Genomic DNA, 19,104 nt, shown 5'->3' on the forward strand with positions numbered 1-19,104 from the left:
GTATGGCAAACATTCCCAGTCCCTCACATGTTCATGCTGATGTTGCTTTCACCAGTTTCTACTCTTCTACCACAACACAATAGGGTGATGTAATCTTTACATCTTTTCAAATTTTACCCATTGTCTCAGAAATAGCATTTTCAAGACAATTCTGACATTCTGGGTTGATGATATAGAACAGTGGTAGAGTGCTTGCCTGCATGCCCATGGCCCTATATTTTCCCCACCAATCCAGAAAAACATAAATAAAATTTTAAAAGCATATATTCCTTAGCTGCAGCTTTGGTAAAAATAATCTTCCCGGAAGATGCATCTATCTATATACTCAGCACATGCAAAAAGAATTGGAGACTTTTCAGGAAAAGGAACTGGAAATCTCTGTTTGGTTGTGTCTGTAGACACCTTCATTACCTAACCAAAGAGATCTCAAATCGAGTTTCACTGTTCCTCAGAATCTGTTATCAGAGCAGATTGTATCTCTTCTGGGCAGGACGCTTGCCTGTGCTTTTTCCTGATTCCTTATTAGGCTAACAGGATTCATGTCAAAAATAATCTGGAAGATGTGTTATCATCTCCCTTGCACACATAATTTAAAATGCATTTCTATCTCAATTTAAAAGCAAGGGAAGATGAACAGGTTTTCAAGGATGTACTGCAAGTTCCTGCAAGGTGGGTACTTCACACCCTGCCCTCTGGCTACACCCCTGCCATAAAGGAGTAACTGAAGGCCACAAAGGCGAGGGGGGGGACAGGGGGGGAACACGACAACCTAAATAAATGTCTATCAGGAAGAGCTGGTTAAATAGCAAAATACCCACTCAGTGCAACACAGTGTGGCCATTCAAGAGGAAAAGGGGTAGGAGAGAGAAGAATAGCACCAGTTACATACGTTCCAAATTAAACTAGGCCGAAGCCACAGAACGTGCTTACAGAAGGAACAGAACTTGGAAACTGCGGTTAAAAGAGAGAGATAATTTTGCAGAGCATCCTTTTGGCCTGTCTGATTTTTTTTTTAAAGCCCATCTGATAAGCCCTGTAGGTGGGGTGGGAGGTGTCTGCAAACAGAAGACAGACAGAAGCATAGATGGGAAGACAGATACACAGACCTAACATCTGAACCAAGAGCAGGTTGTGTATTTCTGGCTGCACACTTTAGGTTTACAGCCATCACTCTCTTGCAAAGCCCTAAGAGCCGCCTGTGTGTCCCAAGCAAGGATCTTCCTCAGCTGGGCAGAGGAGATACAAAACTGACCTCCTCATTTACACACATCAGAATCACACTGACCCACAGCCTCAAACTCGCGTTCTGCAGGCTCCGAGGTGTGTGCGGGGGAGCTGGAGCGCAGGCGCGTGCCAGCTGAGCTGGACCCTTGCCCCTCCTTGCCTGGAACAGACAGCACCTGGCGTCCCCGCATCCCCTCCTGCGTCTGCTGGGACCCAGAGCAGGGCCACGCTCACTGTCTGAGGTTCCGCCCGCTGGCGCCGCCCCGGGGCTGCTCCGTGACGTCAAGGCTGAGCAAGGGGCGCCCCCGCTCGCCGCTCGCCCCCGGGCGCTGCACCCCGCCTGCCCTTCATAAGAGCCAGGCCTGCGTCCACCGCGCCACAGCCGCTCTGCGGAGCTCGCACCCGCTGTGCTCCTCCTGCGCGCAGCTGGCGATCGGGGCCATGCAGACCGCCGTGCTCCTCAGCCTCCTGGGCGCTGCAGCTCTGGCCGGTGAGTGGCTTTCAGCACCTCGGACAGCTCCCGGAGCTGGGCCCGGACACCCGAGCTGGAAGCGCTAGATTTCGTTCTCCAGCTGGCCTCTTTAATCAAAATTGAGAACACATATTAGTTATTGCCTCACTGAGCTGTGAGTTGGGGAAACGAGAGCCTCCCAGCCTTTTCCTGCTTTCCCCGCAGGGGCTGTGCGGCCCTAGCGAGCAAAGTCGCATTCTGGGTTCTCGGCGGAGATGTCAAGCTCTCTACAGTACTAGAGAGAGCCTTGTAGTCTGATTCTATGTGTGACTCTTGACAGCACTGCGGCTGCTGCGGCGGGGTGGGAATGCATGCAATTGGCACCTGCCGAATTTCCTCTGTTATCATAAAGACGCCGAGTTAGAACTAGATCCGTGTGCATATAATGCATTTTCCTCAGTACGTCATATATGTGTGTGCAGTTCTTCATGCGTATGTGCTTACAGGGTTAACATATTTATGCTTTGTATTTATGATCTAGGTAGAGGTAATTCACGTTTAAGTCGATCAGTTTTTAATTTATGAATGGAATCCTCGCTGGACATTTCTTTTGTACTCTAGAAATAAAAATAACAAGACTGTGTAATAACCATAAAAGTACCTCCGGAGCAGTAAACTAATGTTTCAGGCAATTTTGGAGGATGAAAACAGAGGGAGTTAACATTTGATGATGATTTCTGTGTTGAAGATTGTGGTGGTTGAATTTCAAATTACTCTAAATTTACTCAATGATCTCTGATGATTTGAGAGTGTGTTTGTGTTGGGATACTGAGAAGTAAGTAAGTACAACACCAAATTAGGCTAGCGGCTTTCTTCCGCTCTTTGGCCGCAGAAAGTGTTTTGTTCTGAGACTGAGATTCCTAACTAGACTTGACTCTATAAATATAAACCTTTGATTGGCAGGAATCACTTGATTCAATGTTTGACAGAATCAAAGCCAAAGGTTATTTTACTGCAATCACAATGTCCTCAATCTTTAAAAATCATTCCTATGAATAACTAATATATGTTCTCAATTTGATTAAAGAAAACAAACTGAATAAATTTAGAATTCTTCAAGTTCAAAGTATTTCAGAAAGGCGTTGCTGAAGAGGTCACAGTGATACTGTATATTGTGCTCTAGATTACAAAACAGTAATATTTTTGTAACTCACTTAACTGTGGTGGTTAAACATGTTCATACCTCCTATGGAGGAATAAAAACTCATATCTAATAGTAACTAAAATGGAGTTATGATACCCTCTCATATTTTAGGCTATGATTCACACATTATGCAGCCTATCTCTTTAAAATGTCTAACTCAGTGGTGTATAAGCTATCCACAGACTGTAACCATCTCCACTATCAAATTTCAGGACTTGCTCATCACCCCAGAAAGACCCCCGTATCTTAGCAACCACCTCTTCATTTCCTCCTCCCAAAATCTGGCAATGAGAGACTTCAAGTAGTTTGTTATTTAGCAAAACCATGGTTGGTAGGGAGCCCTCAGGAAGTCATCTAGTTCATTTTCTACCATTAAGAGCTTATAGAAGGAGATCCACGGCTGGCTGTCTATGGTGAGTATTGTACACTTTAAAGATTAACGTGGATGACCTAACTGTAGGATATCCATATCCATACCATCTGCAGAAGAATATTTTTCCCTATGCAGACCTTGTTTGACTTTCAACCTAGTGGACTTTGGGGGTGCCCATGGTTTACTAGCAGAAGAACATTCTTAACCCCTGTAATTCCATCTGGGATTAAACCTTAATAGTCTTATGGATGCTGACACTTCAGAAGTTATTACCAGACTTATTATTTGATAATTTTTTAAATCACTTGATTATTTCACTCTTCCAGAAGTGTTAAATTTATTTCGTACTTACTACAAAAATAAGTTACAACAGGTTAGGGAACTCAATATATCTTTAGTTATTACTTTGCTATCACAGATTCTATTGGAAGAAATGCATGTCCTTTAGGAGTCTCACCAAGGTACACAATGTGCCTTCCTAAGCAAACCCTAGTTCCTTTCTATTAAGAAGAGTCTGAGGGGCCTCCCTCAGGGAAACAGCGATGTTCTACAATAGTAAGTTGTAGACTGAGAATTGTCTAGGGCAATGGGACATCCCTTGACCATCAGATCTGATAGAGGTTAATACTTTGGCTGTAAGGGTAAAGTACTCACTTTACATTGGGGGAAACAACAGACAGAACTATATATGTGGAGCTAGCTGCATTGCTGCAGAAGGTCTGGAAGGCTGAACTTGGAAAGGGTGACTTCTTTGTCACCAGGGGAGCAATTCTTCCATAGTTACTTTCCAGAGAATTTCACAGATTTCAGGCGAAAAGAGAAAAGCGCCAAAGTGAATATGTTCTCAAAATAGCAGTCATCTGGAGCATAAAAGACTGGCCCTGTGCTGGGGCTGCAGCTCAGTTGGGGAGTGATTGTCAGTCATGTGTGAAGACCTGGCCTCAATCTTCAGCAAGCAAGAAAGAAACGGAAAAACAACACCCAAACCCCCAAAGCCAGGCATACAACCCTGAGCGCCAGCAGTTGGCCAGCCAGGTCTTATCTAACCTGTGTTTGAGGAAGAACTTGGGGTCTTTCTTCATAGCTTGTTAGGCACTTTTCAAACAGTTTTAAATGATCCTAATAAGCTAGATAATAGTGGACTGCATAACGTGATACTTCTAATGGTGTTTACACAATTGTATACAATGCAGGGGAACATTAATATTGGAACAGATGTAGAAGCAAACTGTTTAAGCAAAGGTCTTGAGTGACTAAGAATCTAATATCCATGTTTTTTGGTTGTTGTTGAAGTTGGTTTTTGTTTGTTTGTTTTTTGAGATAGTATCTTTCTAGAAGTCCTTTAAGTTATGTAGATCAAGCTGGCCTCAAGTCCACTCACAGAGATCCTTCTGCCTCTGCCTTTTGAGTGCTGTGATTAAAGGTATGCACCACCATGCCTAGCTTTAGTAGCTGTGTTTTTATAAGTGAGTTTAGGGGAGATTTTCTTGGAAACAGGAATAGGCAGATAGAGCCATTCAGTGTGGACAGAGGGAAAGGATTGTGGAGGGCACCTGATTCTATTTCAATTTTAAAAATTACAGCACAGAATGTAGAAACAGCACAGAGTATACAGTTTAACAAACTTTTCACAAATATAGAACAACTGTGTAACCAGCACAAGACATAGAAATTGCCAAAACTTAAGAAGCGCCCTCATTTGTGGTTTGGATTTGATGCATATAGGCTGTAAGGCAGCATTCCTTTCCAAATGTTTAAGACATTGCTGGAGAACAGCTATGTATGTTTGTGTATTCACACAAGTCTGTACATGTGCACACATGTGTACAAGTGACTAGAAAATGATGATCATGGTCATCATCCCAGCCTCAGTTCTGCTAAGCATTCATTCTGCATCCCCCTCAAAGAAAGCAGGGTGAGTCTGCAAATTTGGCATTGAGCCTCCAATAAATCAACTCAAGATATTTTCCATTTTTCTCTTTCAAAGCTGTCGGCTCAGCTCCAGTGGATAACAGGGATCGCAATGAAGAAATGGTAAGTTGAAATGTTGGTCTAGAGTCTAGACTTGAGTGTACACCCTAGAGTGTCTCACTCCCTTTGGCGGCTCCCTCTCCCATGTTATCATGCAAAGCCAAAGTTTTGTCCCTTAGAGTCCAGGACAAGTGATGCCTCCTCTCCTGTAGGAAGCATATGCAACCTTCCCAGAGGATTTAATCTTCCTGAAGACAGGTCAATTTCCCTCTAAGCATTAGAAATGGGTCTTCATCTCCCTTCTTTGGGCTATCACCACTCAATATCTACTTGGTAGGGTAGTGCCCTGGGAGGCTTCCTCATGATCCTGTCAGTGTGTGTCCCTGCCCTGAGGATCCTGCATCGGTTCCAGGCACATGTTCAAGCCTCCTGTGATAGGAGCTCCTGACTGAATTGTCTTCTGGTGACATCAGCTTCTTAACCCGCTCTTGTGCTTTCTCATAGGTGACTCGCTGCATTATTGAAGTCCTCTCAAGTGCCCTGTCCAAGTCCAGTGTTCCAACTGTCACCCCCGAGTGCCGGCAAGTCCTGAAGAAGAGTAAGTGTCCCATACTCCAGAAAGACCTTTGTGCCTGCAGTGAACCTTTTTCCTGTAGCTCTGCGTCACCCACAAATGCATCCTTGTGGTGTAATTCTATAGCTAGTGTTGATTGACTAGACTGGTACCTAGGGAGACAGGGATGTGACTTCTGGTCCCTTAGTAACTGTCTGATGGTGGAGAAGATCCTTTAAAAAATTTTTTCCAGGCTTGTTTTTTCAAAGAGGGAATTTAGTTGATTTTAGTCTTTGAGCTGTCCATCAGTTCTTAAATTCTTTGGTTTCATATTTTAAAAAAATTTAAAACAGGTCCTCATTTTGGTGGAGAGGGGTGTGGGAAGAGCTTGCTTGTGGGTAGATGAGGAGGTGACTGAGGAAGTGTTGGAAGCTGAGAGGAGGTCAAGATTGGAGAACAGCTCCGAGGCTGGTGGAGCCTTTTCTCTGTACTGAAGAGCTTCCGTGGGAAACAAAGTCTAAACAGTGATGTAAGCAGTATCTACTGTTACCAGTTTCTACAAAACTATACAGTCCTTGTCATTCGGGAAGTCAAGCCAACTCAAACAAACGCTGCCCTTGTGAGCACCTTCCACTGCTTTGAAGATGTTAGTCAAGCTGGAACCAGTGAGTTCTTCTTTGTACCTCTAAGATCTCTCATTCTAAGACAAATACTCTTGTGGTTGTTGCACGTGGGGGTTATGCATAAAGTGATAAACAATAACCATGGACAATTGGCTCACAGAATCTGGGTTAACTCACTTTGCCTCAGAATCATCAAAGTTATGGGGGGGGGTGTTCCTGAAACATGAGAACCCCCATTAAACAGTGAATGGAAGCTTCCCAATCACTCCGGACAAGATACTTATGTCTTTCTCAAACTTTTTTTTTTTTCTTCTGCTGGTATCGCCAGCAGTTCAAATGCTGCTTCTTTGGGCCAACCCATTTTAATGCTAGCCTTCCCCATCTTCCTTTACCAAATGAAAAGGGAAAGGTCTTTCAAAAAAGGTCACCAGATAGCCATGATTACTGGGGGGTGTTACTGAATGCCAGACTCTCCTTGCCTCCAAAAATCAAGTACTTAGCTCTCGGGCTGTAGTCAGAGTAATTCCGGCTTGCCAATTGTGTATCTGTCGATACTGCTCCGGAGAACAAAACACCTGGTTCCGATCCCTAACAAAGACATGGAATAGGTAGAGACATAAAGGCTGGGGAGACGGAAGTGCTCCTTCAGGGTTACGGTGTCAGGCATCACTCAGGCTAGACACAAGTTAGGAAGGAGCAGGAAAGACTCGGAGCAGAGAAGAAGCAGCACAGCATGGGCCCTTCAGGGGATCAGTAGTGCAGCAGCGTGGTCCCCTTCTTAGGGGTGGCAGCACAGTGCAACGTCACAGCCTTTCTCGGGAGCGTGTGCTGCTCAGCTTTCAGCCTCTGGGGAAGAAGTACACACTCTGTTACTAGATTTTGCTACTTAGACCCTGTAAATTTCAAAGGAAGTTAAAAGTTTGAACTTTTCTGTAGATGTAACCAATCGTCTTTTTAAAATAAGAAACACAGAGCCAAGGTAAAAGAGAAAAGCCGAGAGGTCAGAGCTCAGAGATAAAATCTTACCTCCTGCAGTGCTCCTAACTTCCCCGAGAGAGGGAGGTACTTCCTGTGTCCCTGTTTAAATAATCTTTCTGTTCTGCCTTCTCATTGGTTGTAAACCCAACCACATGACTGCCTCATCACTGCCTGTAAGTACCGCCCTCCAGGTCTTAAAGGCGTATGTCTCCAATACTGGCTGTATCCCTGAACACACAGAAATCTACCTAGCTCTTCTAACCATCACACTCTTGCTATGGCTCTAATAGCTCTGACCCCAGGGCAACTTTATTTATTAACATAAAATTAAAATAACATTTCAGTACAAATAAAATATCACCACATTTCCCCTTTTTTATTTTAATAAAAAGAAAAAAGGCAAAAGGTTATAACTAACAAAAGAAAAACTATATACAAAAGTACAATAACTATATATAATATATACAAGTAACAAATACCTAAACGATGTCTAGTCCATTTGTATTTGACAAATCAGAGAAAATAATTCCCTTATCTATCCTATTTTAGTAAGTCCAAAATGTATCTAATTTACTTTTTATCTTAATTAATCTTTAACTATAACTAACTAATCTTCAACTCCCTCAGAGACCCAAGAAGGAAATAATATTAGCTAACAAAAATAAAAACAGGAAGTGCACAAAAGCAACTTCCAAAAATTTTGTGAGTCGACAGAAACAGCCAGCTGTCTGGACAGTCACCTGAGGTTTCTCTGTAGTGTTGGGGCATCATCTTTAGCCTATAGGCTTAGCGTATCTGACAGACTCATTTGTGAAGTAGGTTGTACACAAGGTCAACAGTTCAACCTCACACTGGGTGAGAGCAGTCCATGTACCAGAAAAACCTGAATTTCACTAGTGTCATGTCATGATTTAGGATTTTAAAATCTGGAAATTGTTGATGGTTTTTGAATTCAGCTGTCTATTCTTCTTGACTGTGTATATATGGCTTCATCTAAGCATCCCCTTCTCTACATCCCTCTATTAAATGTCAGTCTACTATTGAGAGGCGTGAGCTTTCAGTTGCTGTTCCATTGTACAACAGAAGCCATCGGCCCACTGTCTATTTAGTTGTCTTTGAAGAAAAGGACACTGTACCTTTTCCAGATTGTGAAGGCGACTTTAGGGATGGTGCCATATTGTTCTGGCCTCAGAAGATGCCTTTTGATAAAGCCATAACCACACTTGTTTTGGCAGGAATTGGTAGTCCTTTGTTTTGTGTTTTGTCTGTCCATTTTGTCCTGTTGATTTGAGGATACTTTGTTGTCCAGTGGCTAACTTTTGCCACAATGAAAATTAACTCTATATGTAGTTTTTTTAATGTCCATATTTTTTCTGAAGTAGATTGGTACTGCCAGGAGCCGACATGTCTCAAAAAAGAAAAATTTTTAAGTTATTAAAACATTTTAAATGTCATATTTTGTAGATCTCTGAAGGGTTTGAAGATGACCTGTCTAAAATATATCTGTTCAATTTTTAAAACATATCTAATATGACTACAATTTTTATTGTAATGTCTAACTATTAACTTTTATTTTTTTATATCTTAATAGTTGGTAATAATGTAAAGTATTTAAAACTAGTTTTTAATGGATTCTTGTCACGTTGGGCGCCAGATGTAGATGTAACCAATCGTCTTTTTAAAATAAGAAACACAGAGCCAAGGTAAAAGAGAAAAGCCGAGAGGTCAGAGCTCAGAGATAAAATCTTACCTCCTGCAGTGCTCCTAACTTCCCCGAGAGAGGGAGGTACTTCCTGTGTCCCTGTTTAAATAATCTTTCTGTTCTGCCTTCTCATTGGTTGTAAACCCAACCACATGACTGCCTCATCACTGCCTGTAAGTACCGCCCTCCAGGTCTTAAAGGCGTATGTCTCCAATACTGGCTGTATCCCTGAACACACAGAAATCTACCTAGCTCTTCTAACCATCACACTCTTGCTATGGCTCTAATAGCTCTGACCCCAGGGCAACTTTATTTATTAACATAAAATTAAAATAACATTTCAGTACAAATAAAATATCACCACACTTTTCTTTTTGTTTGTGGTGGTGAAGCGGAGCCCAGGGTCTCACTCAGGCTGCGTAAGCATTTTACCACGGAGTTAAATCCCAAGCTAGTTATCTGTCTGTCTGTCTGTCTCTCTATTTACTTACAGTAAAATTTGAGACAGAATCTCACTATGTCTTACTCTGTAGCTCTTGCCAGCCTGGAAGTCACTATGTAAACAGGAGGTTGGCTTCGAACTCACGGAGATCCACCTGCCTCTGTCTCTCAAGTCCTGGGATTAAAGGTGTGTGCACCACCACATCCTGCTTAAAGGGACATCTGATTTTTTGTTTGTTTGTTTGTTTTTTGTTTCTCTGTGTAGCTTTGCGCTTTTCCTGGGACTCACTTGGTAGCCCAGGCTGGCCTCGAACTCACAGAGATCCGCCTGCCTCTGCCTCCGAGTGCTGGGATTAAAGGCGTGCGCCACCACCGCCGGGCGACATCTGATACTTAAATACTGCCTCTGAAGTGTAGGTCAAAGGGAACCCAGCTCTGAGTCATCCCATCCTGTGCTGTTGTCGCTTTCTCTTTCCTGCCCTGCTCTTCTTTCTCCTAAGCCAACGGGCAGACTCACATGTGCAGCTGAGTGCAGGAAATGCCCTGTTGGCCTGTGTTCCACCCCAAGCCCCGTCTCTACCCCCGCTCTCCTGCACTCAGTGAATGAATAAGTATTTGGGGAGAAAGGAAGAATTGTGGGTTGGGTTTTTTGTTGCTGTTGTTTGTTTGTTTTTGGCTTAAAGAGACTTTAGAGAAGTCCAGTTTCTTACCAAGTACAAGATTTCTCTGGCCAGGGTTGACCAAGGTTGATCTGGTCAACTTTGCAACAGGATGGATGAGACATGCTCCCTTTTTAACCTAGAAGCAAGGGTGAGCGTCACACTTCGGTGTTACAGAGTGAGGAAGACTTCATCGGCTAATCAGCCCTTCTCCAATCTCACCTGCTGGCCTTAGGGCTAAATTTAGGGCGAAGTGCTCAGCTCCAGGCACAAGCTGCTATAGGCAGTACGCATTTAACTCAAAAAAGGTAAAAATACTTCTGTTCTTGGCACCTAAGGCACCCCACCCCCTAAATCAGGTAGGAAGAGGAGTGGGTGGCTTCTGTTGTCCTCCAGCAGACTCCGAGAATAACATCAGCATCTGTCTGAGTCAGCTGTGAGTGCTGCAGACAATATCATAGACCCATCAGCTTAAACAATACAAATTAACTTCTCATAGTTGTAGCAGCTAGTGCACAAGATCAGGGTGCCTGATAAGGTCCCACTTCTTGGCTGCATGGCCTACTGTGTGAAGGGAGGTTATGTTTCTCGTGTGTCCTTTTATTAGGGCCCTGCTCCCATCATGAGGGCTCCCCCCTCAGGACCTAAGAACCTTCCAAGGCCTTATCTCCCCAAACTATCATAGCATTGATTAGGATTTCCACACAGGAGTTTGGAAAGGGGGCACAGGAAGTCAAGGCTACCACTCAAAGCCTCCCTGCTTACTTGTGCCTGCCTCATTAACCCCGGCACTGTATATAATACAGGGCTCTTTGATTTGTTATTTAGGCTGTCTTAAATTCACTTTGTAGCCCAAGCTGGCCTAGAACTCACAATCCTCCGGGCATCATCATGGGCTTTTTCATGGTGCAGGACTGTGACAAATGAACTGGAACTCAAATGTCTGTCTACAGAAGGCCAGAGACATGCCTGCAGCTTTGTAAACATGAGAACATTATTATCATGCCAGGCTGTGCTGTAATAGAGAGGTACGAACGAGCTAGAGTTTCTTGGATTTGTAAAATAGATACATTTTGTCCTTTGTACTTATCAGTTCAAAATGACCCCTGAGGTCTGCTCCTGCTGTGCTTGTTTGCTGTCTCTTAAGCTCCTACCTATTAACCCAATTAACCCAGTAAGCTCCTGTCTAAAAACAAACAGAAAGGCCCAACAGTGCGGTTCAAAAGAAATACAGTATGAACTACAAATATAATTTCAAATTTTCTAGTGGACACATTAAAAAATTTAAAAAACACAAGTGAAATCAATGCCAACAGTATATCTAATTTTATCTAATGTATTTTATTCATTTAATATTACCCAAATAATATTTAATATTGCCTTATCTATCAAAACTGTTATTGTAACACATTCGCTGATTTTGTATGAAGTCTGAGGTCTCAGGTCTCAGTTTGCTCGAGCCACACCTCAAGGGTTCCACAGCCACAGAGAGCTAGTGGGTCCCATGACGGGTGGTGTGGTGTTGACCCTTAGCTGCCAGTGGCCTTGGCTTTGGGTCTTCTATCTGAACTTGGTGAGACAGGTTGAAGCCTAAGCCCTCCCAACTAACAACAAAGACAGTGTGATCTCCACACCTCTTTGCATAGGGTGTCCTTGGGGAGAACGTAGTAAAGGCTTCCTGACATGTGGAAAAGATGGGAGAGAGCAGCAAAATGTCAGTTATGTCTTCTGCTGCTGACTCATGAAATGTGAAGACAGCCCAGTGTACTGTAACTTCTCCTCAACGTCAAAGAACATGTGGACTGGGCGGGTCTTGAGTGAAGAAATAGAGAGGCCCTTTCCATTCTTATTACCTGTTACAGCCATGAATTATTTAATGATGCTGAGAAGGGCATCACTAGGCCATTTTGTTGCTGTATAAACATCATTGATTGCATTTATAGAAACCAAGAGGGCTATGACTCACATGATATGATGATATCATATGATATGATGGTGTGGGACCACTGAGAAATTCACAGTCCATTGTGGGTTGAAATATACAACACATGACTGAACTGGGTGAAGCTGTCATTTCCTGCTGGGTAGGGTGCACACAATTGACTCAGTAACAAAGTCTGAGAAATAAATTTTGAATCCTCCTTTGAATCTTAGCATTCCCTATTTTGGCAACTTGATGTTATTTAGTTGGATTGTAGTTAGGGACATTCATTTACACAATGCTAACTTCTCCTCCTTACTCAAATATGAAAGAATGGTCCTGAATCTTATCATCCCGAGTCTCCATAGCTTCTATACCTGCAAAACAAGGAGGCTGAACCAGACGAATTGTAAGAGTTCTAAATTCCAGTCTTTCATAAAGTTACATCTCGATTTCAATTTGACCATTGACAGTCACAAATAGAGATGCTGGGTCAGTGAAAAGTTAAACGTGCAGAGCTCTTGGATTTAAACACATCCAAAGAGCTTCCATTAGCATCAGCTTCTCAAAGAATTGAATATATCCTCTGTCATGTAACAATTTCCCAGTGTCCATGGGATTTTTAGTGATCACTGAGGCTGGTACTTGAACCTCAAGCATTTCTACACTTGTGCTTACTCCTATATTTTCATTATAGGTGGGAAAGAGGTCAAAGGTGAAGAAAAGGGTGAAAATGAGAACACAAAGTTTGAAGTACGGTTGCTAAGAGACCCAGCTGATGCCTCCGTAGCCCACTGGTCTCCCAGCAGGGAGGAAACAGGAGCTCCAGTAGAAGACTCTCAAGGCCGGACAAAGGTAGACAATGAGAAGTGGACAGAAGGAGAAGAACACAGCCGAGAGGGAGTGGACAAACCCCAGGAGAGCGTCCATCCCTCCAACCAACAACCGTCCAAAGAAGCAAAGAGACGCCATTCGGAAGAGAGTGAGGGAGACGAAAGGGAGGAAGAAGGCGGCAAGAATTACCCAGAAGGGGAGCACAGGGAAGATGCTGGCGAAGAGAAACACCTTGACGCTCTGGGGGAGACACAGAGCACCTTCTCCAACAAAAGAAGCGACACTGTGGCTCAGAAAAAGGAGGAGCCCGCGGCCAGAGCAGATGCTCACTCAATGGGGCTCCATGCGAAGACGCACAGCAGGGAGCAAGGCAGCCAGGAGAGTGGAGAGGAGGCAGGGAGGCAGGAGAAACAACCCCAGGAGCTCAGCAACCACGACCGGAGCGAAGAAGAATCCGAGGAAGAGGAGGAGGAGGACACGGCCTCTGAAGTCGCCAAACGACGGCCCAGGCACCACCACGGAAGAAGCCGCCCCAACAACAAGTCCCCTCAAGAAGGGCATCCTGTATCAGAGGGGAGGAGACGTGCCCCTGAGGAGGAGTCGGAGGAGGCAGATGTGGCCACAGCCAGTTTAGGGGAAAAGAGGGGCCACCATCCAACCCACTACAGGGCTTCAGAGGAAGAACCCGAATATGGGGAAGAAATGAGAAGCTATCCAGGGTTCCAGGCACCCGAGCGCCTTCAGGGACCACAGTATGGGGGCAGGGGAAGTGAAGAGGACAGAGCTCCAAGGCCTGAGAGTGAGGAGAGCCAGGAGAAGGAGTACAAGAGAAGCCACCCCAACTCTGAACTTGAAAGCATGGCCAACGGACACAGTGAAGAAACAGAGGAAGAGAGGGTCTATGAGGAGGCAAAGGGACAGCAACACAGAGGCAGGGGAGGTGAGCCAGGTGCCTATCCTGCTCTTGACACCAGAGAAGAGAAAAGGCTCCTGGGTAAAGGGCATTACCCTGTTCAAGAAGGCCCGATGGATACGGCAAAAAGGTATCCACAAAGCAAATGGCAAGAACGGGAGAAAAACTACCTCACCTATGACGAGGAAGGGGACCAAGGCAAATGGTGGCAACAGGAAGAGCTGCTAGACCCAGAAGAAGGCAGGGAGGAAGTGAGGTTTCCCGACAGACAGTATGCACCCTACCCCACCACCGAGAAGAGGAAGAGGTTAGGGGTGCTCTTCAACCCCTACTTTGACCCTCTCCAGTGGAAGAACAGCGGTTTTGAGAAAAGAGACAACCCAGAAGGCAATTTTCTCGAGGGAGAAGGTGAAGATGGAAATGAGTTGACCTTGACTGAGAAGAATTTCTTCCCCGAGTACAACTACGACTGGTGGGAGAAAAGGCCCTTCTCCGAGGATGTCAATTGGGGATACGAGAAGAGAAGCTTTGCCAGGGCCCCTCAGCTGGACTTGAAAAGGCAGTATGATGGAGTGGCCGAGCTGGACCAGCTCCTTCACTACCGGAAGAAGGCGGCTGAATTTCCTGACTTCTATGACTCCGAGGAGCAGACGGGGCCTCACCAGGAGGCAGAAGCTGCAAAGGGCAGGGCTGATCAGAGAGTTCTGACCGAGGAAGAGGTACAGTATGAGGCTTTTGCTTAAAATTAGATGCTGGTGATCAAGGTTGATGTTAGCATCGACATGCCTGATAATGGGAGAGACGGGTGGGAAATTTCACTGTGGGGATGTGAGTCCCCTGGCCACAGCAGGGTTGATTTCCAGCCACCACCCAGTGTTTCATGTCTTGCTTGGAGAACTTGGAAAACTACTGTCTGGGATCTATCCCTGGAGATTCTGTCTGATGAGTACCAGGTGCTGCCTGGGTGTGCAGTATACCTTAGTGCTTATGCACCTGGTGCTGACCAGGTGATTCCCATGCTCATGCTGACCACCCAAGCAGCGCCTTTACCTAATTTGATCTTGTCAGATGGTGTTTCCCAAGCTTGAAAGTATATCAAAGTCACAGGGATTCCTGACTCCCCAGAGTTTCTCATTCAGTAGTTTTGGATGGGACCCAGGAATCTTCATTCCTGGGCAATTGCTTAGGGTGGCCAATCTACTGATGAGGAGAAACACACTTTGAAGACCCCTGATGTTGGCTGGCTCAGGCAGCCTCTACTATACCTAAAATTCCCCTTTCTCCTTAGAGCTCCCTGAACTGGAGCATATGAATTGACTTCAGCACTCCACTTTTCTGTTTCTCAGAAAAAGGAACTGGAGAACTTGGCTGCCATGGATCTGGAGCTGCAGAAGATAGCGGAAAAGTTCAGCCAGCGAGGCTGACAGTCGGAGAGGCAGGCCGTTCACTGAACAATGCCATTGACTCATCCAAAGGCAGAAAGCAGAATTTCCTATTTATTAAATGTTTGATGCAGTTGGAAATACCATTTATCTTTGCCAGAATGCTAATGCTATGTGACTAGAGTGACTTGTAGCATATTCTTCCTGCAAAATAGACGTTCACATGCCTGTGACAATGACCGTGTTACTGTCTTTGAAACATAAACAATAAAAGATTTACCTGAAACTAAATCCTTCTTGTTTTTTTGTTTTTTTTGTTTTTTTTGTTTTTTAGCTCTCTTTGGGTTAGTTAGGAAGAGTGCGATTTTGAAATCCATTCTTCTAAGTATATTCTCAAAGATAACATTAGGATTTGTAGGCCTTTAAATGTATAACAGGGAAAAAAAGCAAAATTTTTGAAGTAAAATATAGCAAGATATAAAGAAAAATATTGAAAATAAAACATCTGATTTCTATCCTGGTAGAGATCAGGCAGGCTTGAAGAACCCATTTTAAAAGAAAATATTTAATTTTTAAAATTGCGTTTGATTTATTCATTGTGTGAAGGAGGGTTGTGGTCAGAAGACAACCTTCATGAGTTGGTTCTCTGAGATCAAAACCAGGTCGACCAGCTTGGTAGTAAGCACCTTATCCACAGAGCCATTTTATCCACCCAAAACACCACTTTTAAAATTCTGCAAAGCAGAAAAGAGGAGACAGTTCAGTGTAGAGGGCTTGTCTAGCACATCTGAGGCTCTGGGTTCCATAATCAGGACTGAAAAAGACTGGCAAAGAGCATGAAGCGAGGCAGTGCAAAAGAGAAATGCAGCCGAATCCCCTTATTAGCTCTCTGTGCAGCCTGTGTCTACAGAAAGCTACTTGTGAGGCTGAGGGAAGAGAATAATCCCAGAGCTCAAGGCCAGCCTAAGCAATATATTGAAAACCCATCTCAAGAGAATTACAAATAATTAGACTCCAACCAACTGGAGAGCTTTAGGGGGAGATAGTCAAGGACTAGACTGAAAAGAAAGCCTTGATAATGAACAGAACTCTGGGCTGGGAATATGAACACTGGTGTAAGCTCCTCCCTCAGGACTTGCCTGATTTCTGCCACATATGCAGAGCCCTGACTCTGTTATTGGATCTGAGCAGCTGTGTGGTTTCTGGCGAGTTGTTTTCCACCTGTAGTTCTCAGGTTTGATACAATAAAAGTATCTTTTCATATGTTATTTCTAACAAGAGTTCCTGCAAAACAGCATGGTGCCTGCCATGGATCAATGGCATAGTTAATTGTAGCTGAAGAATTTCTCTCCAGGTCCCGCCAAGTCGAGCCAGTCCCGGCAGTCCTGGAGCCCACTTATAAAATAAACACACAGACTCTTACATTATTTAAACTTCTTGGCCATTAGCTCAGGCTTATCATTGTCTAGCTCTTACTCTTATATTTAGCCCATTTCTATTAATCTATACTTTGCCACATGGCTCGTGGCTTGTTGGTACCTTACATCTTCCTTGTCCTGGAGGCCGCTCCAGGCAGTCTCTCCCTTCCTGTTTCCTCCATCCTCCTCTCTGTTAGTCTCACCTATACTTCCTGTCTGGCTATTGGCCAGTCAGTGTTTTATTAATATAGAGTGATATCCACAGCAGTTAATGTTGGTCGCTGCTGTTGTTATCCTTGTAGCTTCTTGTTCCAAGATAACCAGACAATCACTTTCACCCTCTTTGACCAATTATCTCATTTCTTACCAACAGTAGCTTTGGCTAGGTTATTTTTATTGCTTTCTGTTCAGGTAAAGATCTGTTTTCTGGAAGGTGGTAAAAATGTCTGAGGGTTATGGGTGATTTTTATGAATGCAGGAAGGCCTGTCCTAATTAAGCCAGATTCTTTCCAGATAAACACCGAGTGAATTGAGACTTTATTACACCGGGCCCAAACTATCTGGTGCTGGTCAAATAGTTCCAAACACAGGCTCACATTTCAGGAAGGTCTCTTACCGTCTCTTTTCTGGGGTTTTCCTTCCTGGCTGTGCAATCATGACTACCTGCATGCAAGGACAAATAGAACATGTGCAGAGATCATGAATACTGAAGGCCATCCTTATTCCCTCACTCTCCTTCAAGCCAGAAGTCCTAAATCAAGGGGTTGGCAGGTTCTGCTTCCTAAGTCTCCAGCGATAACTCCTTCTTGCCTTTAGCTCCGGTGGCCCCCGATGTTTCTTGGCTATTGACAGTATCACATGAATTCTGCCTCCTCTTACATGCCACCTTCTCCTTCCAACTTTCCATCTCTTCACATGGCACAATTGACAAAAAGGACATTGGTCACTGTGTATCGAAGGCCTGTTTGACTTCAAAATGACCTCATCTTAACCATAAGAACCTTCTGGCCAAATAACATCCCATTTTGAGGTCCTGGGGGTTGGGGCACCAGCATATCTCTTTCTGAGCACACAATTCAAACCATGATAAGACACGTCAGAAAAACAAAACAAGACCGGTCAGTTCTCACCTTCCTGGAGTAGTTCACTCTATGGCACATTCTATTCTGCCTTCTAGAATGTCTCAGCAGCAACCTGCTTGGCAATGCATCCTTTGTTGGCTGCCTTTCCCACTCCGGTCCAGCGCCTACTGGTAAACTTGGAGGTATTTCCTGGAGTCATTTTCCATATTAACTGTCTATCCTTACATTCTAATGTTAGAATTTGCCTCTGGTGATCTATGACCTAAGAAACAATCCACAGTCAGGGATCATATCATAAAAAAAAATAAGTTGTAATAGATCAGATATGTGTCATGCAGCCCAGTGTAATAGCCTAGGAAAGACTGAGCACACAGACTGTGCTGCATCGTCCTTGCTGTCTACTTGACCGGAGTTGGTAAGACTAGATGTTTCAGGCACACCTCTGGGCAGTCTGTTAGTGTTTCCAGAGGATTAGCTGAGAGGGGAAGACCTACCCTAAATGTGGGTGACCTGGTCCCTGACAGGCTGCAAGGAGGAGCTTAGATGAAATGAACTGTGACAAAAAGGAGGAGCTGGCTCAGTGCTCCTTTCTTCTTTCGGGACTACTGTGACGTGACTGTTCTCTCTCTCTCTCTCTCTCTCTCTCTCTCTCTCTCTCTCTCTCTCTCCTTTACAGGAATATTTATTTTGTTTTTAACTATGGGTATGCATATTTGTGTCTGGGCATGTATGCATATATGTATATAGGTGGCTGAGGAGGCCAGAAGAGAAAGTCAGATCCCCTGGAGCTGGAGTTACAGGTAGTCATGAGCAGCACAATATGGGTGCTGGGAACTGAATTTGAGTCTGCTGGAAGAACCACTGAGACATCACTCCAAACACTTTCTGCCCCTCTTTTTGGAACAGTCTTACTATGAAACCCAGACTGGTCTTGAACTTACTATTCCCCTGCCTCAGCCTCCAGAATACTGGGATCACAGACATGTACCACAAGGCCTGGCTCAAACTCCTCCCTACTTAAAAGGACAGGCATTCCGTGGTATCCTGGATGATGGCCGCACTATCCAATACCTGTATCCAACTGTGGGTGTGAGCCTGCCCCAGTAACTCACTTAAACTTAGTTGCATTTCCAAGCAGGTCCCATCCACAGGCTCTTTCAAGATTGTTTGTTTCTATCATGAACAAATACAACCCTTAGGTGCTTAACAACATTGCTATCAACAGTAGACTATGTATATGACAGTGGTCCTACAGATTTTGATGAAGCGGGAAAAAATACTGTTGATAATAACATTTATGCTATTGTTACCTTTGTCTATCATGGGTTCTCTTTCTGGGGTGAGTAGACATGTGTGTGTGTGTGTGTGTGTGTGT

At 44.2% G+C, this 19,104-nt stretch overlaps 1 protein-coding gene and 1 long non-coding RNA gene across 2 annotated transcripts; one reads left to right on the forward strand and one right to left on the reverse strand.

The window, feature by feature from the left end:
* The first annotated feature begins 1,080 nt into the window (after positions 1-1,080).
* Chgb (chromogranin B) lies at positions 1,081-15,520 on the forward strand. The gene is made up of 5 exons (XM_006983976.4): positions 1,081-1,714; positions 5,240-5,286; positions 5,728-5,821; positions 12,798-14,566; positions 15,194-15,520. The coding sequence occupies exons 1-5, from the start codon at positions 1,666-1,668 to the stop codon at positions 15,269-15,271; spliced, it is 2,037 nt and encodes a 678-aa protein (XP_006984038.1). The 5' UTR covers positions 1,081-1,665; the 3' UTR covers positions 15,272-15,520.
* On the reverse strand, positions 10,231-17,905 carry LOC143272998 (uncharacterized). Its single transcript, XR_013050777.1, has 3 exons — positions 17,778-17,905; positions 17,264-17,310; positions 10,231-10,318 (listed from the first exon to the last, which is right to left on the reverse strand). It is a non-coding gene; the product is annotated as an uncharacterized LOC143272998 (long non-coding RNA).
* Positions 17,906-19,104: the final 1,199 nt, after the last annotated feature.

The sequence above is a fragment of the Peromyscus maniculatus genome, chromosome 4 (genome assembly GCF_049852395.1).
Source record: "Peromyscus maniculatus bairdii isolate BWxNUB_F1_BW_parent chromosome 4, HU_Pman_BW_mat_3.1, whole genome shotgun sequence".
NCBI lineage: Eukaryota > Metazoa > Chordata > Mammalia > Rodentia > Cricetidae > Peromyscus > Peromyscus maniculatus.